At 41.6% G+C, this 22,739-nt stretch overlaps 1 protein-coding gene across 1 annotated transcript; it reads right to left on the bottom strand.

Annotated features, from left to right (window-relative positions):
- Nucleotides 1-780: 780 nt before the first annotated feature.
- hhex (hematopoietically expressed homeobox) lies at nt 781-13,384 on the bottom strand. The gene is made up of 4 exons (XM_088323508.1): nt 12,744-13,384; nt 4,111-4,289; nt 2,935-2,985; nt 781-2,846 (listed from the first exon to the last, which is right to left on the bottom strand). Exons 1-4 carry the CDS (start codon nt 13,168-13,170, stop codon nt 2,586-2,588), a joined length of 918 nt encoding a protein of 305 aa, XP_088179634.1. The 5' UTR covers nt 13,171-13,384; the 3' UTR covers nt 781-2,585.
- Nucleotides 13,385-22,739: the final 9,355 nt, after the last annotated feature.

Genomic DNA, 22,739 nt, shown 5'->3' with positions numbered 1-22,739 from the left:
TTGGGTAAAATCGAGGAATTGCGTTACCTTTTTTTTCATGATTACTCATTTCCCTCACCTGTGTCCGCTCGTTTGGTGCCAGCTGTTGCTTGTGGCCTGATTAATTCCCCTCCTATTTATACCCAGTACGCCAGTCTCTACCTGTCAGTCCGTCAGCGAACCTCTGCGTACGCAAGGCAAGCACTTTGACTCCCGTCGGTCCCGTTTTCATCCGTATACCACTCGTCTGTTCCCGACTCCCCGTTCGTCTACGGCATCGACCCGTTTTACCCTTTTGACCATGTTCTGATCTCCCGCTCCGGCTATCGACGCGTTTTGCCCGTTCGACCACGCTACGATCTCCCGCTCCGGGAGATCCACTTCCGCATTCTGCCGTTTATTTTTCTCTATATCTCAATAAACTCGTGAGTAAACGTTACGCATCTGGGTCCTCCTCCTGTTCTGGTTCTGACCTTTTTGTACATTGTCGAGTTCGGATGGAACACATTGAGGAAATCGAAATGAGTAAAATGTCAACGATTTACAAAGAAAATGACATTTATTTTATTTCATACATTTAATTTATTGTGACAAAACAGTCAAATGTTGCCTGTAGGCCTAATTGGAGTCTTTCAACCAGGAACAAATAAAAAGTGAAATATGGTTTACTCTGTATGCACATGTCGATGTCATTGTTTTTCTTGTGTTTGTGATGTTTTTTTTCTATTCAAGAGCACAAAGTTTATCCGTATCGTTTTTTATTTGTATAGCACTTTTCAGACATTGAAATGTAACTCAAAGTTCTGTATAAAGACATTTAATGTACAATAAGACAACACAGGTACATAAAGCCCCCCACCCCCTCAGCAAGAATGTCTGCTATTTTTGCATATTTTTTCTTTAAATAGAAAGAAATTAGTAGTAATTCAATATTACTCTGAATCCAGATTTATTACAGATGTTGTCACGTGGGCGGCATTAGCGCAGGAGCGCTCGTCTTGGGATCAAGCGGTCGCAGGTTCGATGCCTGGCTCCTCCGTGTTGTATGTCCAAGTGTCCTTGGGCAAGACACTGAATCCCTAATGCCCCCAATAAGCAGGTAGGCGCCTTGCATGGCTGACTCCCTATTGGTGTGTGAGTGTGTGTGTGAATGGGTAAGTGTGAAGCACATTGTAAAGCGCTTTGGGAGGTCTTCATTGACTTGAAAAGCGCTATAGAAATGCATTTTTATATTCTAAATACTGCAATATGTGAAAAATGTCCAAAATGGGAACGTCTGTATCAAACGAAAGCAACGATATCCAACTCTTAAGTAGTCTTCAATAGAATGATGATACCAGTACATAAAATTACTCAAAAGTGAAACCGGTCTTCTGTAGATGGCATGACACAGCCGTCAGCAATTCTAAATATTGAAAGTAAAGTGGAAGCAGTATGAAAACATCATTTTAAGAACAGTTTCCCGTCGTTCCTGATGATTTTAGTACAGTGGAACCTCGGTTTTCGAACGCCTCTCAGTTGGAACAAATCGGAGTCTGACCAAAAATTTAGAGAAATTCTTGCTTCGCTGTTCGGTCAAAAAATCGGAGTTCGAACACCGGTAATGCGTGAGTGCGTACGCTAGGGTGCGATGCTGAGCGGCGTACGGGCGTAGATGGCTCTTTTCCTGACCAACTGTTATCGCGTGCGCACGTGCTTCGTTTTGCTTTCGCTTTTAATATAGGTGTACGAAGTGTTTTAGCCCCTTATTATGCCTCCGAAGAAAGTCAGTGCAAGCAGCAAAGTTGCTACAGGTGAAAAAAGAAAAGTAGTGCGTACAACTATTGCATTTAAGAAAGAAATAATGGCGAAATATGAAGGAGGTGTGCGAGTGTCTGATCTTGCCTGCGCCTTCTGCTGACCACCACAAAAGTAAGAAATCCTATTCATAATTATTTTCTTTCTCCTTTTTTTTTTCATTTTTACACGTTCATGTTAGCGTAATCTTTCATACGGAAGATTACCATAACGCGAACGTACGATTAGCCTGGGTTAGCTTTATGTTTACGTTGAACATTCAAAGTAAACATTCAGGGTGTTGGAACGGAGCCCAACTTTCAGGGTGTTGGAACGGAGCCCCCTTTCCCATGAACCGCTCACCACTTGTTGTGGAGACCCGGGTGCTAAATGACTTGTAAACGACCTGATTTTTTAATTTTTACACGTTCATGTTAGCGTAATCTTTCGTACGGAAGATTACGCTAACGCGAACGTACGATTAGCCTGGGTTAGCTTTATGTTTACGTTAAACATTCGAGGTAAACATTCAGGGTGTTGGAACGGATTAAAACGATTTACATTATTTCTAATGGGAAAAACGGATTTCGGCGATCGAACAAATCGGTTTTCGAACAGGGTTCTGGAACCGATTATGGTCGAGAACCGAGGTTCCACTGTATTTTAAAAACGACACGCAACACATTTCAATGGTAGCCTATATGTCATCCCTTCACTGTAAACAATTGTATACAATTTGATGAGGTTTCCTCAGGTCATTAAGAGTTCAATTTTTATTTTTGCAGCGGTTTCTTCATGTTTAGTAGTCCACTTGAGTGCATCAACGTCCATCAAAGCTGCTGGCTCGAAACGAAACCTCCATGCTCGTCGTCAACGTCCAGATCTGTGTCGTCCCCCCCGTCGTCTTCCGAAAGACTCCACTGTGCGTCGGTGGCATTTTGCGTGGGGGACGTGGGTCCTTGCGCTCGTCGACCCGCTTGGAGCGCGCACGAGCGCGTATCCGGCGCACCAGCTTCACCTTCACCGCCGTCGTCGCTCCTCCCTGCGGCGCTGCTCGCCTCCTCCGCCTTCCCTCCCTGCGTGGGATTTTCCTAACGATTCGATTAATATCCAATTAACAATCCGGATCGAAACAATAGTCGCAATTTAGCATGGAAACAGTTGAATAAAGGGACAAACCTGCTTGAGTCGTCGCCACTTTGCTCGTCGATTCTGGAACCAGGTTTTCACCTAAAATGAATCAAAATATAGATAATTACTTTATTTATAATCGGGGCTTTCTGTCTTATAATTCATCGCTATTAAATTAAATTTTTATTTATTGTCATGGGTAAGAACGTATAGTGAACATTGTTTACAACAGAGGTGTCAAATTTATTTAAAAAAAAAAACATTCTCATCGGGCCAGAATAATAATGAATGGCATAAAAAATGTGTGTTAGGTGGAGGGCTGGGGGTCTTTTCGGAGGTTCACAATTAAATTATGATTCAGGGGTGTAAGATTTGATTATAAAACAAATATAGTTTCTTCTACTACGATGTAATCTCTCGTGGTGTTTATTAACACGTTATATTGGGTATTTTTGTATTCTACATCTTTTATTTTATTGTTTTATTGTTTTATTTTATTTTTCAACACAATGATACTGCTGGAAGTATGAATTTCCCTACGGGGATAAATAAGGTATCTATCTATCTATCTATCTATCTATCTATCTATCTATCTATCTATCTATCTATCTATCTATCTATCTATCTATCTATCTATCTATCTATCTATCTATCTATCTATCTATCTATCTAACTGTGTATTAAAAATACATTTTAAAAAGCAAGACGATAGAGTCGAGATCACATTTATTTTTTAGGTGTTAAATTAACATCGGTTATTTCGCTGTCCCCATTCCCTAAATATGAAATATAGTTTGTAGCGGGAAAAAAATACAATAATTACGCTTACAGGATGGGAGGTACATCAAATAAATCAATTGAATACCCATAAAATGTTCAACTTTTATTTGCTCAACTGCCTCATTCCCTAAAGCTATTTTTTACCGTTTTTCGTTAATTGATTTTCGTTGAGAATTCCGAGTATATATCATGAAGAAATGTTGAGTGCGTGGTGCACGGTTTCCTTGTGAATGTCTTTTGTTTGCTGCTATTTTGGCTAATAATAATCACTTTTTTTTGCATTGAGTTAAACAAATGATGAGTTCATCGAAATTTAAAAAAATACGATCGTTGCTTAGTTTATAGGAGCAGTAGCAAATTATTAGAAGCCATCAGGAGAAAAGAAAACGTGTTATGGATTCGACTCGTGTCTATATAAAATCGATTATCACTGATGATGTATACCTGTCGTTCACTGAGCTGCAGCATCTTGGCCAGCCTTTTCCTCTCCGGGGGCGAAAGGTACTTCTGGGTGTCGAACTTTTTCTCCAGTTCGATGGTTTGGTCGTTGGAGAAGCGGACCTGGCCCCCTTTCCGTTTGTGCAAGGGTCGCTGAATGAAAGGGCTCCATAGCAGAGGTTTGCCTTCATTTGCATAACATGTGAAAGAGTTTTCGTTAAGATAAAAAAATATATATGTATACTTGCACATTTCCGTATATTATTATTATTATTATTATTATAATTATCTTTTTCATGCATGACGCAATGTGTTGTTTTCAAATACGCGTCTTATTGTTTTCGTTATTGCTGTTTGATTTATGTCCACCTGTCACTTAATTCACAAAAAAACAATAGTGCACATTTCATCATAAATTGTTAACATAAAAAAACAAATTTATCTATAGAGTATACGATTTGCTTTTAATCGATTATAAAATCATCAAAAACTACCCAACTTCGGAGTGTTTTTTTCCTAAACACTATACATTCGTTTAAAATTACCTTCTAATTTTTATCTTTTATATATTTATTTACTATTTATTATTATTATTATTATTATGTTTTGTGATCGAAATACAAATGAACACACTTTTGCGTGGTTTGTTTTCTTTCAAAATGACAAATTTGTTTATAATAAAACTCATTTTTTATTTATTTGGTCATTTATGTGTGATCAAAAGACCAACTTTTGGTTGTTTCTGAATTTAAATGTATGTAAGTGCTTTTAAAAACCCTTTATCGATAAAGTTTACAAATTGCATCTAATCATTTTTTATTCATTCACTCAACTTTGGGGTGTTATTTTCTTTTCATTATTTTTTTAATTCTGTTTAAAAAACAAATTTTCTGCGTGTGTTTTTCTGATAGTAAACAATGATCCAATTTTGGGGTACTGTATTTTCTTTTCTTTCGTATTTTTTTTAAAAATTGTAAATGTTTGAAGAAATATCCCTCTATTTTTTAATCGAAAAATGAACCAAAAATTTGATGTTTTATTTATTTCACAACCATTAGAAAATTGTTCATTTGTTTATTCTTTGTAAATACCCCCGTTTGTCTTTATTAGTTTTCGGGTGTTTTTAAATTGACTGTAAATGTATATAAATACTTTAAACAACTTTAAATGTATCAACAGAGTCAAAAAATCGTGTTTAATCATTTTCTATCTATCTATCTATCTATCCATCTAAACACATACGAAACAAAGAAAATAAAAAAGGGGAAAAGTAGCAAAAAACACACACGAAATTTTTGGGGACCATGCCCAAACACCCAAACAAGTTAAGCACCTCGGCACCCAAGTTGGTCACGCTTTTGTCCCTCCAACACACTCTTCTGTTCTACAGCAGGGCCCGACAGCTTTCACCGGTTTACCCCTGCTGCATCATATAGGTGCCCTGCCCATCCCATTTTCTAATTATTATTTTAAAAAAATGCTCAACTTAGTGTTGTTATTCTTTCTTAAACACAAAATGAATGAATCAACGAAAGCATGGTGTTTTTGTCATCATACAAGTGTGATACATTTGGAAGGCTTCTCCTTTTAGTACAGGTAAAACAAATGAAAAAGGTAAAGTGGTGCAAAACGCATAAAAACGTTAATAACAATATATTTATGATACATAGTAAATATTTACACATTCAAATTTAATTTGTTTGAAGTTTAGGGTGTATTTTCCTTTTGTATTAAATATATAAAATGCAATTTAGTGTAAAATAACCCCCATTTTAAATGTATTTATTTATTTTTTATGGAGCCAACGTTTATTCGTTTTAAAATGTGATTGAAAAGTACATTTGTTTAAAAAATAAATCCCACATTCAACTGTTTTATAGAGTGTTGCACTTCATTTCAATTGCAAAATGCAAAACGGCCGTCAGCCTGCAAAGGAAAGGCAGTGGATCGAAATGTGCAAAAACGAAGTGGCTTCCTTCGAAATTTACTTTCCTGTCATTAATAGCAAAGACCAAACAATAGTTTTTGCAGCTGTGCTTGTGTCTGCCCGCCACGTTTTTTTTTTTTCGGGAAAGTCGTGACTGAGACTCAACTATGGGCAAATATCCGCTTCATGTGTTTCCTGCTTCGTGGCGTGATTACGGGCGACAGACAGACAAGCACGCATGTCCTCTTCTCATTTACACAATCAAAGTGCAGTGGGCGAAAGTGTAAGCCTGTTTTCTTTCATTTATGTTTTCATTATCTTGGAACCGAGCGCACATTTTAAGAACACTTGAGCCCTTAAACCTTCCAAATGGGATAAATAATGGACCGATCCTCTACTTACACTCTTAAAAACACTGAAAAATAGGACCAAATTTATATTTTTGTGTCACATGACTCATTTTCGGTGTCGTTTTACTCAAAGCAAGCCAATTATTTGGGTTATTACAAACAAAATGGTCCAGACTCTTTTGCACAATATGAAACCATTTTCGGGGGTGTTACTGTGGACAAAATGTTATTTTTAACAGATTTTTTTGTACCTTTACACAATTATTGTGGGTGGTTGTTTCTGCAAAAAAAAAACAGGACTTTGGGTTCAAACAGTGCTTAAGAATTATTTTCTATCACGCCTCCTCTCGAAATAAGAAATCCTCTCGCAAATCACAAAATATTGGTGGGTACAGAACAATGATTGCTCGATATTGATATTCAGTCCAAACTAAGCTTTTCGGCACAATTTCGCTGAGAAAGAAACTCAAATGTTATATCAGCGTGATTAAATTGTGATGTGTTTATGTAAGACCTTAAATTATTTGGTTTCGCGCTGTCCGCTACCAACATTTTTAACATTGCAAGGAGAACGATTTTTGCCTGTCTCCCTCCGTGGTCGCAGTGAAGTGCTACGTATGCTTAGTCAAACTTCCTCGTCTTAGCTTTCGGGAGGGGACTTTTGTTTGTCTCTTTACCCTGTATATTGCACCTTGTTTTCAAAATATTCCCGTGTTGTTGTTTTTCCACGAGAAGGCCTACTTTTCTAGTCATTCTACATACATTTTTTGTAAGTATTTAAAATAAATACGATTTGTTCGCTCCCGCTTGACCTATTGTTGATAAGGGCCTTAGAAAATGGATTTATGGATGGATTTGTTTGCTCTGTTTGATATAAAACAGTCGTTTTGTTTATCTATTTTAAGAAAAGAATGAAGTTTGGGCTGTTGTTTTGTACAATATGACCCAAACTTGGGTGTGTTTTTAACGAAACAAAAATTTAAAATAAATTGGAGGGTGTTGTTACTTTAATCAATTTGTCACTTTTGGATTAGTTGAAAAAAACAGAACCAACTAAGGTGTTTTGGCCAAATCAACCCAGGAACGGATTCGTTCATGATTCGTTCAACAATTCGATTATTGTTGACCTAAATGATTTCCGAGTATGTTTGGCTGAGAATTTGGTGAAATATTAATATGATTAATACGATATTTCGTATTGAAATTGACGTCAGTTAATATTTGCCAACTTTGGGGCTATTTTCCACTCTAAAAATACTTAACATTGGGTTAAAATACCCCAAGTTTGGATCAAAGATGAACCAACCCTTCAGTTGTTGAACCGTTTCACACAAAAAGACCAAATTGTTTGGCTATTTTTTATAAAACGAACTATTATTTTATTTAAACAAAAGCACACTTTTACAGAATTCCCTTGTCCCCAAAAACTAAAACATTACACAATTTTTAAGGGTGATGTTACAGCAAAACAACACAGGATGTTGGGTTAAATCAAATCAAATATAGGGTTGGTCCATTTTCGATCCAAACTGTAAAGTTTTTTTTTTTTTGCAATGGGTTCAAACAAAGGGGGAGCTTTTTGCAATCATAAAGCAAGTGAGTCACATCGTCAGCAACGGCCCCGCAGAGGAAGTGCAACAATATGCGAAAAAAAAACGGATCCCGGCCTATCGGAGGCCGAGTGTTTCCTGAATGCGTCTGTATTGAGGATGTCGATAAAATAATCAGCAGCGTGCAGCGGGCTGCCGAGGAAACGACACGGGAAAACCATTGGACAGCTCCCGAGAGCAAAGATTGACTCCTATCGACAAACGAGCACATTCTTCAACCCAACTTGATTGGGCTGCAAAGTCCCGGTCCACTTGAAAGCCCTTTATCGCGGCTGATATCGGAACCGGCCAGCTTCGAGTCCTTTTAACAATCATATCTGCATGTAATGGAGGAGACACGCTATAAAAAAACGTTGACACTTTAAAAAAAAAAAGGGGGGGGGGGCTCACTTTTGCAAACGTGCTCCTCTGATCTTTTGGAACAATAGAAAAGCAGGAAAACGAGTCAAGGTTGCCACATATAGCATAGAGCCGTCCACAAAAACAAACAGGCCTCGCTAGAACCCAAACTCCCTTCCAGGGGCGTGTCTAGCTGAAGAAGTTGAAGGGCTTTGAGCTTGTGCCAGGGAGGAGAAATGGAACTGTGTCTAAAATTTCTTGCCTGCATTTATTAAAACAGGATTTTAGCCCAATGGCAGAACGGCAGGGCAGTGGTTAGCGCATGTGCGGCACAGTTCTGAGGTCATTAGATCGAGCCTTTCTGTGTGGAGTTTGCATGTTCTCCCCGTTCCTCCCACATTCCAAAAACATGCGTGTTAGGTTAAGTGGCCGGTCCAAATTGTCCCTAGGTGTGAATGAGCGAGTGAGTGGTCTGTCTCTGAGTGCCCTGCAACTGGTTGGCAACCAGTTCAGGGTGTCCCCTGCCCACTGCCCGAAGACAGCTGGGATGAGCTCCAGCACCCCCGCGACCCTACTGAGGATAAGCGGTGCAGATAATGGATTTCGGCCCATCGCTAGCACCTTCAATATTGAACAAAACCACTTAATTTAGAGGTTGTTTTCATTGCAACGTGAGACCCTTTGCTTTATTCTAGGGGTCTCCAACGTGGTGCCCATGGGCGTCAGGTAGCCTCCTGAACACCTGACAAGCCTGCAAACTGGTTCTGAAATGAGCTCACCAGTGATGGGTCATTGTGACTTTCCGGGAAATGTGATTTCAACTGACATGGTGTTTTAATAGTCGAGTGAGCCTATATTTCAATTCGGCTTCCAATAACCTGGTAATGACTACATTAAACATGGTACATTAATAATTCTTCCAAAAGGATTTTCAAAACCATAGCCTCTCAAGGTCCCTTATTTCAGAGCCTATTTCAACCCTACTTCTAATTATTACAACATGGTAGTAACATAATAATAACATCGTAACAACATAGTAATAACATGATTAGTTGTCAGTTTAGAATTGCATTTCAGTTCTTTTGAACAAATCAACTGTTTTGGAGGGGCTTTCAAAAGAAAACACTGAATTGATGTTTTAAATACAATCCAACAATATATGACCCTTAAAAAATTGGGCTTTTTTAGAGATAAAAAAATAAACCCTACATCTTAGACCAGTATCCAAGCATCTAGTTAATATTTTTGCTTATTAATTTTGTTTTAATCCTATATATTTTCGCTTTTAAGACTTCAATGTGTGTTAATCAAGAGTGTCATGTCTAATTTTGTTATAAATAAGGTTAATGTCGTAATCAATGACCACAAAGTAAAATGTAATTGGAAGTTGGTTCAACACAACCCCAAAAATCGATTGCTTAACTGTTGACCCAAACCGGGTTATGTTTTTACCCGAATGTTTAAAATGCATAGGATTATTGGAAGTTTTTTTTTTTTCATTTTCCGATGAGAGTAAAGTGCCACCGTCTTTTGACGTTTGTGGGAGAAACTGTTGTTTTGTGAAACCCTTGAAAGTGAAACAGCGTCGAAGCACTTTTGTGTTCTCCAGACCACTTGATGTGCAACCATCATCGAGCAAGCGTGTCGTTCTTCAGTTAAAAAGCAGTCACGAGTGGTCAAGGAGGTACCCACTCCAATGACTGACTTCATTAGAGGTCTCCTGTTCAGGTAAAATCAACTTTTTACAGACTAAAAGGGAATTTGGGTCAAAAATAACCCAATTTTAATAAAGTGTGCATGGACAGATCCATTTCTTTATGACCCAACCTCCTGGTTTGCGCTAAAAACAAGTCAAAGTTGGTTATTATTTTGTTTTAAATGTTAAAAACATCATATATTCGTTTAAAAACATGGCCCAAAATAACACAGTTTGAGTTAAGCGTAGATCCATTAGGTTAACATAACCCAAACTCCTGGGTAGCAATGAAAAAAATCAAAGTTGATGAATGATGTATTTTTTTAAAGCAAACAATTGGGTTGTCTAGTTGTATTTTTGTATTTTTATATTTTCTCCAGAAAACCCTAAAAGATTGGGTTGTTTTTAAAAAGCAACTCAGAAACTTGGATTAAATTGATCCAATACATTGGTCCAATTTTAACCCCATTTTGGGTTAATCGGAAACGAAAAGTGTTTGTTGAGTGTCAGTGATAGGTTAAAGAAATTGTTAATAGAACTAAAATTGGTTTGCTTTAAGAAAACGGGATTATAGGTGTTTTTTCATCAAAAAAAAACAAGCAAGATTGGGTCGATTTGTAAAAAATAAATAACCCAGAAATTGGGATTAAATTGATAGACATATTGGTCCATTTTGGATCCCATGTTGGATCATTTTTCATTTGAACTCAGGTGTTTTAAGCGTCACGTCTTGTCCTTGATAGGTTCAAGAGATATTTGAACTAAAATTTGGTTATTTAAAAAAAAAAACTTTATAATTTGTGGAGTTTAAAAAGAAATCTCTATTATTTCTTAAGAACAAACGAGACTGAGTCCATCCACAAAAAATCAACCCAGAAACATGGATTCAATTATTTTCAGTGATGGTCATTTTTACCCCACCTTGGGTTATTTTTGACCCAAATATTTTTCAGCGCAACATTTGTTCAATGATAGGTTCAAGAGGCATCAAATACACATTAAAAAGAGCTAAGGTTTTGTTCAAAGGATGTCTTTATTTGGTAGAAAAGTCAACTTTGAGGAAAAAACGTCTCATTGAACCTGTTGAAAGGACAATCTTTAGGGGGTCAACTTGAGACCCTACACACATAAAAATAATAATTCCGTACTACATTTTGTGCTCACCTTTGATGGTCTAAGTATATTTCCAGCACTCTGAGAGTACCCTTTTCCATATGTATCTCAACCCTGAAGAACATTTATGATCTCGGGCAAAAAGAAAATATTTAAAGAAATAATTTTGGCTTTTTGTCTGAGGTGCTAGGTAAAAGTTGAGAAAACCCAGTGATTTATTAGCCGCAACATCGTAGTCCTGGATCTTTTACCCGGGGGCAATTGTGAACGTTGTTCCTTTGTATAACGGTTAAGTTGACTCACTTATGAATGACTTTAATACTGCTGTGGTTAGTGTTTATTTCCTAGAAAAGCATTCAGATGATTAACACGTTCAGAGAAACTATATTAAATGAACTAATTCCAGTATAGTGCAAATGAGATACATGGGAACTGATACTGATACTATTTCTGTTACCAGTGTGAAACATATACCACATGAACTCATATTGTTGGGATATGATATAACGAAATTGTGTGTGTAATTGCTGTTAAAAATGTCGAAAAAAATTGTTAAAACGTCATATTGTCAGATATAACGAAATTGTGAATAACAAAATTGTGAATATGCTTAATTGCTGTTAAGATTGTCGAGAAAAAATGTTCAAACCTCACATTGTTTATTTGCTGTTAATAGTGTCAATAAAATTGTTCAAACCAACAAAAATGTACCACATGAAGTATATCTGAAGTCCTGTACTGCTCTATAGAACACTAATTTTACTGCAAGTGTGGAAAAAACCAAGAAAAGTGCTCAAATAATTGTTTGTGTAGTTTATTATCTCCCTCCATTAGTGACTTCATGTCGTGGATGACAAACTGCTGAGGGAAAATACGATAGTCATTGTGAGTAAATGAACAGCATTATTTAAATGATTACCGCACTTTATTCAAACACATTGTATTTGTTCAAACTAGATTTTCTCACTTCAAGCTGGTATTGTGTCCCTGAAAGTAAGGAATGGGCAAATATTTTGATTTCTAGACTGCAACGGGTTAGAAATTTGGCAGAAGGAGCAAAAAATGTTCTCCTATCGCTGCACCTATTCCAAAAAGGCGAATTACATTTTTGGAAACCTTCCATTTGTGCAAAACATGATAAATAACCAAAAAATTATAGCATATGAATAACCTATTTTTTTTTTTTTTTGCAACATCCGTTACAGCCTGGTCATCCTGAAAGGGGGATTATGTGCAGTCCCTTCTCAAGGTTTCTTCATTTTCCTCATGTTGAGGTTTTTGAGTTTTCCCTTGCCCTCATGTTGGTTTCAGATCAGGGGATGGTGTAATAATAGTGTGCAATAACCTGTGCAGCCCTCTGAAACTCTTTGTGATTAAGGGCTATACAAATAAAAATGAGTTGACTTTATTTGTAAATACTATAATCTTGTTCACAAAAACTATATTTCTTTTTATTCGACATAGTCTGTCTTGCTGTGAGTAAATGGGTGCCGTGTTGCGTTTGTCATATTTAATTTTGGTTAAAAAGGGAAATTGCAATTATTAATAAGGTGAGTAATTTGGTGAGTATGACGGGTATGAGTTATTACCGGTCGGCAACTCACCGAGGGGCTCGTGTCTGAGTAAGGCGTGCGCGTAGTCCCCCCACGCCCGCTGCTGTTGTGGGTGTTGGAAGGCTGTGAAAGCCCCTGCAGGGGCGTAGGCCGCGGCTGCAAAAGCCGCAGCGGCGTGCACTTGCGCGTGCTGCTGGGAAAAGGGCATCGGCATCGGCAGGGCCCCGAGGATCGGCCTGGGTTCATATACGGGCGTCCGGTAGGCAGAGACGAAGTGGCTGAAGGAAGAGTTCGCTGACGGGAAGGTGGGCGTGGGGGCAACGGGAGTGGGTTGAGATACGGGCGTGAATGAAGACGACGGTGACGAGTGGCTGACACCGGGGTCCGAACGAGGCCTCCCGTGCAGGATGTCCTCGATGGAGAAGGGAGTGGGTTGAATTTGTTGGATAGCGGTCGGCGCGTAAAGAGGGGCGCTCATGATGGTCGCGCTGCCTTTCTGGCCCCGTGATCGATTTTGCAGCCGGAGCTTGGCGTTTTTGCTTCTTCTTTGCGTCCGTTAAGGGAAAAGGTTCGATTTGGGTCGTGTCATGTGGGTTGGTCGCTTCAGGAGGTCCCGATCCAACTGCTTGGGTGTTATCTGGCCGCAGGCAGGCGCATGAGGGAGGAGATAAAGACACGAGTCACTTCCTCCAGGTGGGCAGCCCCCGTTTGGGATTGGCCGCCCACCGGTTGCCTTGTCGTCTCGAGTCCCTCGAAGGAGACAAATTGCTCCGATTATTGCTTAAAACAGCTTACATATACGTGTCTGCTTGCATCAGGACAAATACATGTCGACCTCAGCCAACTGCATGTTCCCCATAGTGCTCTGAGTCCTAACTTGGGTGCTGTGTTCCAGCTTTTTTTCAAGAAAATTGCAGTATCTAGAATAGAATAGAATAGAATACACCTTTATTGTCATTGTTACAACATGGGATATATTGTGACAACGAAATTGGACGTGGCACTCCAGTTCCACGTTTTACAGTGAGGATAAGGAAACAAAGAGATAAAGGAACAAAGAAGATGTTTTGTTCTGTCCTTGTTGTATAGGCTTTGTTTTCCTCCGGAGGGGGGTGTATGAGGGGGTGAGGGACAGACAGAGATGGCCGGATCCAACTAGATGTTTGATCTTACTGTACACAAGGTCCAGTGGTTTTTTCACTAATTGCTATCTAGAGGGTTTGGAAAAAAATGCTAATTTCCAGGATATAACGCATGTATTTTAACAATAATTTATAGATCAATTAATATTTTCGGACACTTTCATGGAAAAATAACAGTTTATGCATCACTTTTCACTGAACTATTTATATTTGACCCCTTTGAGACCATTTATTTTATAATTAGGAGACATTATAAACTATAAACATATCACGTGATTGTAATAATTTTCTCAATGATTGCAATACAATTAATAAAAACGTGTCTTATTGAACGTTATTTCAAGTCAATGAGTTAAAGATTGCAATTCCCCCTTTTTAAGCATGACAACAAATGTGCATTGTGCAATGCGATACTCCACATTTCGGAACAAAATGCAGGGATTTATGGTCAAATTGTCATGATCGCCGATTGAGCGCAGCTGCAGCGGCTTAATTGGCGCCAACAGCCCGGACAGCTGATTGGCTGTCACTCTCTTTTTAAACCCCCGGCTTCCAAGAGGAAGCCGTCAGATCGTTATGGAAACTGTTGTCTTCAGCTCAGTTAGCCTTTTCGTCCGACTCTGTTTTTGCCCTGCATTTTTCTGCCTGATCTTTGTTGCCAACCTGTTTCTGGACCTGATTACGCCCCGTTCTGCCTGCCTGTTACCTGACCTGTTTTTCCCCGTTACCTGCCTGCCTCCTGCTGCCTTCCTTGCTTACGAACTCGACATCGCCTTTGATCTCCAGTCCCGGTCAACAACTTGCTATTCCCGCCTGTCTCCGATCCTCCTCGCCAGACACTGCTCGTTCCTTTTGTCCGTCAGCCATCGGATCGTGGAAGCAAGCCCTACTCTCCCTCTTTTTCAATAAAAACTGAGAAAACGAGCGCTATTGGGTCCCGTGTCCGTTTCTGGTCCATACTTACTTACTTACTTATTGCTCCAGCGAAGGTCGGGGGGTCCCGTCCCTGTGCGTTGAGCCGACCAGATGAACCAGGTTTTTCCAATGCTGGCGGTCTTGTGCCAGCTGTTCTGCATCCTCTACGGCAACTCCGTGTTGTTGGAGGTCGCCCGCAACGACGTCGAGCCATCGAGTGCGGGGTTTCCCTCGTGGTCGTCTCCAGCCTGCGGCCTTTGGGTCAAACTGGAGAATGGCTCGTGTCGGATGGTCTGGTGGTAGACGAAGGACATGGCCAAACCAGCGGGTGCGGCGTTGTGCGACCAAGGAAGATGCTTGGGGCTGGCACGTGCGGGCTCTGAGCTCTTTATTGGAGACTCGCTGGGGCCACCTGATGTTCTCGATGGTTCTGAGAGCCCTGCTATCAAAACCATCGATTCTTGTGGCCAGGGTGTCGTTCAGGGGCCATGTTTCTGAGCCATAAAGCAGGATAGGGAGTACGGCGAGGTTGTAAATGCGGAGCTTCGTCTTGCGTGCGATGGTCTGGTGCCGCCAGAGTGGTTTCCAGAGAGACTGCAGAGCAGATGCTGCCAGGGCTCTTCTGCGGAGAATCTCTGGTTTTAGGTCCCCATTGTCTGTCACCATGGACCCCAGATATACAAAGCTCTTGACAGGCTCTACGATGTCGCTACCAATTTGGATGGGAGGTGGATCTGGTCCATCACCGACATACATGAACTTGGTTTTCGTCCAACTCACTTGCAGGCCAAGCCGCGCTGCCTCTTCGCTGTAAATGCCCAGAGCGTCTCTCAGCTGGCTGTAGGAAGTGCTGAGAATGATGGTGTCGTCAGCATACTCCAGGTCAGTCAGGTGGTAGTTGCCGAAAGACACTCCGGGGATGCGCTCACTAACCCTGAACATCAGATGGTCGATGATGCAATTAAAAAGGTCGGGAGCAGCCACACAGCCTTGGCGAACGCCGCTGGAGATAGCAAACCAGTCGGAGTCAATGCCGTTGATACGGACACAGCTCTCTGTGTTGCTGTAGAGCAGCTTGAACAGGGCTATGATCTTGGGTGGTGCTCTGAGAGCTTGGAGGATGTTCCACAGTGAAGAGTGGCAGACGGTGTCAAAGGCGGCCTTCAGATCAATGAATCCGATATATAGATGGCGATCTTTACGGAATTCACGGGTCTTTTCTATCAGCAAACGGACGGCAGAGATGTGGTCCGTTGTGGAGCGGTTGGGCATAAAGCCAGCCTGCTGGGGACGGCGGCAGCTTCTGATTGCTGGAAGGGCACGGCTGAGCAAGATCCTGGTAAAGACCTTGCCCGGGATGGAGAGTAAGGTTATGCCTCTGTGGTTTCCACAGACAAGCCTGTCGCCCTTGCATTTCCAGAAGGGCAAGATGACTCCTCTGGTCCAGTCGGTGGGCAGCTGCTCCGATTCCCACACCTGGTTGAATAGGCGGGTTAGCCACTCCACCATGCCATCACCGCCGGCCTTGAGCATCTCGCCGGTAATGGCACAGATGCCGGGGGCTTTCTTGGTGTTCAACTTCTTCAGAGCAGCTCTCACTTCCTCGGGTGTTACGGGGTCTGTGCAGCAGGTGTCGTTAGGAGGTGCTGTGCTCGCAGCCCGTAGGAGGGTGGGATCAGCCGGGATGGTGCTGTGCTGCAAGAGGAGGCTAAAGTGCTCCTTCCAGCGCTCGAGGCAGTTGGCTTCTGTCATGATGAGGTTGCCGTCTGAGTCCTTTACCAGGGCTGTCTTTATGTGTGGGCCGCTACGGGCTTGGCGTAATAGACTGAATACGCGGCTCATGTTGTTGTTGTTGGCCGCGGACTCAAGCTGTTGGGCTTCTGCCTGCCAAAACCTCTCCCTATCTTCAGCAATGGCCACATTGCGCAGGCGATTCAGTCTCCGATACTCTGTGAGGTCGCCTCGGAGTCGGGCCTCACGCCGCTGGTCTATGATGTTTAGTGTCCTCTCTGATATCCAGGGCTTTCTCGGGGAGGATCGCGGGCGTCCGAGGACATTGTGAGCAGACTGGAGGACACTTTCCTTGAAGGCCGCCCAGTCTGTCAGCTTGTCAGGAGCCAGGGTATCAAGAGAGCGGCGGATGGAGCAACTGAAGTCTCTGGCGATGTTGGGGTCGCTGAGTCGGGAGGAGTCGGGGCGAGGCAGAGTCTTGTGCTGGTTGGCTCGGAGCTTTAGCTTGAGCTGGGCCACCAGCAGACGATGGTCTGTGTTGCCAAGCTGTGCTCCTCTGAACACCCGGCAGTTGGTTACAAACGACTTCCAGCGTCGTGATATCAGGATGTGGTCCAATCCCTTCCTGGTTCTGCCATCTGGGCTGTACCACGTCCAGTGATGGATGCATTTCCGGGGAAACCAGGTGTCAGCAACACAAAGGTTGTTTTGGTGGCAGAGGAGGAGGAGGCGGTTGCCATTGTCGTTTGTTGTGCTGTCAACGAAGGTGGTGCCGACAGGTGAGCCGGGGGACCGATCAATGCTGGATAGAGTGGCGTTGGCATCAGTGAGGATGATGGTGACGTCGTGTGGTGGGGCTTGGTTGACAGCCTGGTGGAGTTGGTCAAAGAACGCGTCCTTCGCATCCTCATCAGCGACATCGGTGGGGGCGTAGGCGACGATCACTGTCATCTTGCCGTGATGGTGGAGGAATCGAGCAGACAGTAGTCTGTCACTTATTGGTGTCCAGCTGATGAGGGACCTCCGGAGGGCTTTTGGAATGGCAAGAGCCACACCGTAAAGGCCGGTCCGACTCTCGGGGCCACTCCAGATGTAGCAATGGTTGCCAGCTGTTGTTTCACCATTGCCTTGCCATCGTACTTCACAGAGCCCTGCCATGGTGATGTTATAGCGACAGAGCTCTCGGGACAGCAGGGTGGCAGCTCCGGGGCGAAGGAGTGTCTGGACATTCCAGGTGGCGACACGGGTCTTATGACGAAGATCGATCCGTACTCGTTGGTCGGGGGCAGGCTGGGGTCCGTTACCGTGTTGGTCAGTCCGGCTTCTTTCTCTGGTCAGTTTCGTAACAAAGTGTGTTTCTCCTGGGTGAGTTGTTAGCCCTCCGCAGGATAGTCGGTTGGTGGGGCTGCCACCTCACAGCGTACTGACACGCTGGGGTCTTTGTTTGTCTGGAACCTACCCCGGAGACCGGCCCGCCATGGGTGACCCTACCAGGAGCAAGCTCCCGACGGTATCGCTCTCCAGGGTCACTGGAACACGCAAGCCCCCTCGCCGCATCAAGGCCAGACCCATCCGAGGGGCCACTCCAGATGTCCATAACACAAATATATTAGCCTGGAGCGGGATGAGCACCACCAGGTTGTACTTGCCCAAGAACCACTACAGGAAATGGTACCCCTATGACCGTAGAGGATCCAACCAACCATCAGCATTGTCGCCCAAACACCTGTCAGTGAGGTCCGGCTCATCTCTAATGCGTGAGATGACACTGTAAACTGGAAAAGATTGGCGACCAGGGGATGAAGGTGCTGTATCTGAGTCAGATAAGGAGGCTTTTCTTGCTAATGGTAAGCATTGGAAATTATCCGTTTCATTTGTGGTAGCATACTCCTACGCAAAAAAAACGGCCTGGAGAGGCCAGGCTGTACTTGCCCAAGGCACACCACAGGAACACCCTGCCGGTTAAGGGATCAGAGAGCCGTGAAACCTTACAAACGAGATCCAGATTAAAGCCCAATGGTCAAGACGAGCTCGGTCTAAAAGAAAGTATAGGAGGAAATTAAATCTGAAATATATGAGGGAGCAAGTCCATAGGGCTTCACTTGTACAAGGTTCCATCTGTGGGCTGCCTATCTTGAGCTGGACAGTGGACAACCGTAGTTACTGGGGGATCAGAGGCCTGATTTTTAATTTATTTTCATTTTATTTTTGTTATGTACATAGACAACATTTTTACATCTTGTTGCTGAGGTCTTCTTCCTCCTCCGACTGTCTAACCTTTAAGCCCCCCTTGGTAAATTGTGAATTGGAACGGTTAAAACTTGTATTCTATTTGTTTTTTCTGATAGACTGAAATTATAGTCGGTAAACGTGACTGATTACTACAGTAATCTTTAAAATTGGATGAGTAAAATTTTCCGCTGCACAACTGTTATTTAAGGTCAACAAAAACACAGTGCCAGAAAACATCCATGAAAGAGGGAAATTATAATTTAAGGAATTGTAGTAAATTCGTAATCCCAAAGGTGAGAACAACCAGGAAAAGTATGCATGCGTCAGCGTGTGGAGTCAAACTTTGGAACAATTTCCAAGACGAGATCAAACAATGTCCAACTATTCACTTGTTCAAATTTAAATACAAAAAAACATTAGTGGCGGAATACAGAGATCAAGAAAATTGGTATGAGTGATTGCGAAAAGTGCGTCTACAACTATGGTTAACTTTATTGTTATTATTGCTATTGTTATATCACAACTGTTATCATTAATATTATTACTATTGTTGTTATTATCATTGGTGTATTTAATAGGGAAGATGAAGGGGTAGGGGAAATAAGCGTCTGCTTCTGACTACCACTTTCGAACATGTTATATAACATTATTTTATTGTTGAGTTATTGTTTTTGTTCTGTTTTTATTTTAATGTTCGAAATAAAGTTTCCATTCATTCATTCATTCATTCAATTGAGCAGATGTCCGTTATTGAACGCGCATGGTGCAAATTGCTCTTTGGCTAATCAAACAAGCCTTTTAGTTTTATCTCGAAGCTGTAATAACCTCAAATTGTCCAGCGTGTTCGCGTGTGATTAACTCAGCGTTTCAAGATTAGCCGCAATCTACACCGTTATCTTTGGAAACCATCCTCGACTTCCAGCATTTTTGATAAGGATGACGTCCGTCATCGGGTCTTTGATTGAACGTTCAGTTTTGGATAAGGTTGGTCGCCGCGTCTTTGATTGAATAGCGTGGGCTCTGGTCACGTGACGCGGCGGTAAAAAAATAAATAAGAGACGCTTCTGGTCTCCTTTCATGGAGGAGCTTCACTTGCAGCTTAACTGCTGTAATTTAGATAAAGGTGAGCAAACAGCCTCCGAAGACATGAAAGAAAGCAGCCAATGGCTAATATTTGGACGGAGACTCCAATGACGGCTCGTCGATACCGTCGGCGGCCCGAAAACGCTTGATATTTGTTTCCAATAGGCGCAGCAGCTGGCGCCACAAAATGTTGTCCACCAAACGTAGACAAATTCTTTGAATGATTAAAGAAAAGACTGGGTCATTATAAAGCCTCCATAAAACAGAGTTGATTCGAAATGTTGTCTAAAATTAAAGGTGAGATGCGTCATTTTCAGGTGTCTAAGAAAATGGAAGAATAAATGTGTTACTGGTGAATTTGATTTATGTATCAATTTGGCACAGTAACGAGAGGTAAAGAGATCTAGTTGGATGTTTGGGTACATATATGTGTACTGTATGTATATATGTGTGTATGTGTATGCATATAGGATTGTATGAGTGTAAAAGCATGTGTAGCCAATGGTCGCTGGTTCGCGCCTCGGCCGAGTCATACCTAAGACTTATAACATTGGTAAAAATGGCGGCGCCCTCTGTTGGCTGCGGCTGCATCAGCTCGCTACAACGGGTCAGGTGTATCGACATTTCGTTCTGTGTACATTGTTACAAAGAATGACAATACAAAGGAAATTATTATTATTATTATTATTATTATATGTATGTATGTATGTATGTATGTCCGTGTATATTTGTAACTGTGGTGTACCTGTCCCACCAGATCCACATTCACGCTGGACTGGATGACGAGGTTTTTATCACAGTTGCTGCAAATGAATGAGTCACAACACAACACGTGGTAAGCTTCGCTGCTGGCTTTGATGTCGTTGGCAGCTCGTTGTAGACTGCCAAAAACATAAAAGAGCTTTCTTTTCAGTTTACATAAAATATATTTTAGAATATCAACCATCACAACAAATTTTTACATCCATTTTAACAAGATACTTTTAACAAGAAATCGTATGGTGTTTTTTTTTACGTTTAAAATGAATTCAACATATTTATCTTTAAACTGAATTTTAACCAACATCATCCTTTTTATATATATGAGAAAGTAGAAACAATAACAATAACGAGTATAAAAACAGGTACAATTTACCTGCAAATGAATGAGTCACAACACAACACGTGGTAAACTTCTCTGCTGGCTTTGATCTCTATAAGAGGAATTAGCATTTTAGCACAACATGCAACGTCCGGCAAAACTAACATAAAAGGCGACAGAAACAAAACGAAAATAAATCCAAACAGCTTGACAACATCAATCACATTCCTGTGCATGTTGAGAGATTTGTCAGCTGTGGTTTTAATGTTTAAAATTAACTTTTTTTGCGGGGCACCAAAAGTTCGTTTCTTACCGTTGGCAGCTCGTTGTAGGCTGCCAAAAAACCCCACCTTCCTGTCGCAAAGTCTAAAGCCAAACCAAACCTTACCACATACAAGCAGGTGGCACTGTTGGACTCATCATTGCAGGACACTTATACAGAAACTATACAACATATTTCAGCAGGAATTTCAGTAAAACAAACATTATTATTACACCCGTTACATATATGCACATGTGTATGTTGTATATGAATGTTTTTGTTTTGTAAAGGGATGAGAGCACTAGTATCAAATGCCATCTAGTGGCTATTGAACTGTCATGATAGGAATATTAAATCAACTAACAGCACGGCAGGGCAGTGGTTAGCGCGTGTGCAGCACAGTTCTGAGGTCATGGGTTAAAATCCAGCTACCAACCTTCCTGTGCGGAGTTTGCATGTTCTCCCTGTGCTTGCGTGGGTTACCTCCTGGCACCCCGGTTTCCTCCCATATTCCAAAAACATGCATGTCAGGTTAATTGGCCGGTCCCAATTGTTCCTAGGTGTGAAGGAGCGAGCGAATTGTCTGTCCCTGTGTGCCCTGCGTCTGGCTGGCAACCAGTTCAGGGTGTCCCGTGCCCACTGCCCGAAGATGGCTCGGATGGGCTCCAGCACCCCTGCGACCCTACTGAGGATAAGCGGTGCAGATAATGGATGGATGGATGGATAAATCAACTAATTTGAATACTAATGAAACATTGTTGTGTAATTCAACATCCATTAAAGCCTGGTCATCCTGGAGGGTGCTACCTCATGTGCGGCGCCTTCTCCAGGGTTCCTCATTTTCCTCATGCTAAGGTTTTGAGTTTTTCCTTGCCCTCATGTAGGTTTTAGATGAGGGGTGGGTGGAATAATAGTCTGTCGTTTGATATAAATAACACATGAAGATGTCTGCATAAATATTTTTTCATGGATGGAAAAAAATTGGGTAGGTCACCAGGATTGGCTCCATGGCCAAATTTTCTAAGCCTATGCGGCCAGAGTCTCCAAATAATTGCCCACCCCTGCTTTAAAGGGACAGTGTGTGTTATTTGACCACTAGTTTTTTTCTGTAGTGTTCTAAAAAGCACAAGCAAGAATGCAAACTCCAGAGACTCACGTGAGCAAAACGCATCATTTTCTTCTCATTTTTTTGCCCCGAATTTTTAAAGTTTAGGGGTACCTGTGGTGGCAAGATGGTCGATAATTATGTCAGACCTCTACGCTCGAAATTCAACCTTCAAGTCAAAAAACAATTACATGTTTATATCATAGTTCATGAAATGTGGCTTATTTCTTAAATCAAGATTTTTTAATGAATCCATTTGAACAAATTAATGATTTTCGTACCTCTAGGGGGCGCTCAATAATACACATGGTCCCTTTAACACAGTGGTCCCCAAACTACGGCCCGCCTCCACATTTGGTCCGGCCCCCTGAGAAATACCAGAAGGCATTTTGATTTTTTTTTTCTTATATGTGTATTTGTATTTGATAATAAAGTTGGACTTTTGCATTAAAATGTTCCTTAGTTATGAACTATTTTCATTATTAACTATTAGTAA

Source organism: Urocampus carinirostris, chromosome 19, assembly GCF_059441175.1.
Source record: "Urocampus carinirostris isolate Australia breed hairy pipefish chromosome 19, RoL_Ucar_1.0, whole genome shotgun sequence".
Taxonomy (NCBI): Eukaryota; Metazoa; Chordata; class Actinopteri; order Syngnathiformes; family Syngnathidae; genus Urocampus; species Urocampus carinirostris.
Note: the sequence above shows the minus strand (reverse complement) of the source record. Positions and strands in the feature narration are given on the sequence as shown.

What these genes read in the sequence shown, in the direction of transcription:
- hhex (XM_088323508.1), bottom strand. Translation starts at nt 13,170, where the DNA reads ATGAGCGCCCCTCTTTACGCGCCGACCGCTATCCAACAAATTCAACCC. An exon ending in TGCAGCTCAGTGAACGACAG is followed by an intron (nt 2,986 to 4,110) that starts GTATACATCATC and finishes GATTCATTTTAG; the next exon opens with GTGAAAACCTGGTTCCAGAA. An exon ending in AGTGGCGACGACTCAAGCAG is followed by an intron (nt 2,847 to 2,934) that starts GTTTGTCCCTTT and finishes TCGAATCGTTAG; the next exon opens with GAAAATCCCACGCAGGGAGG.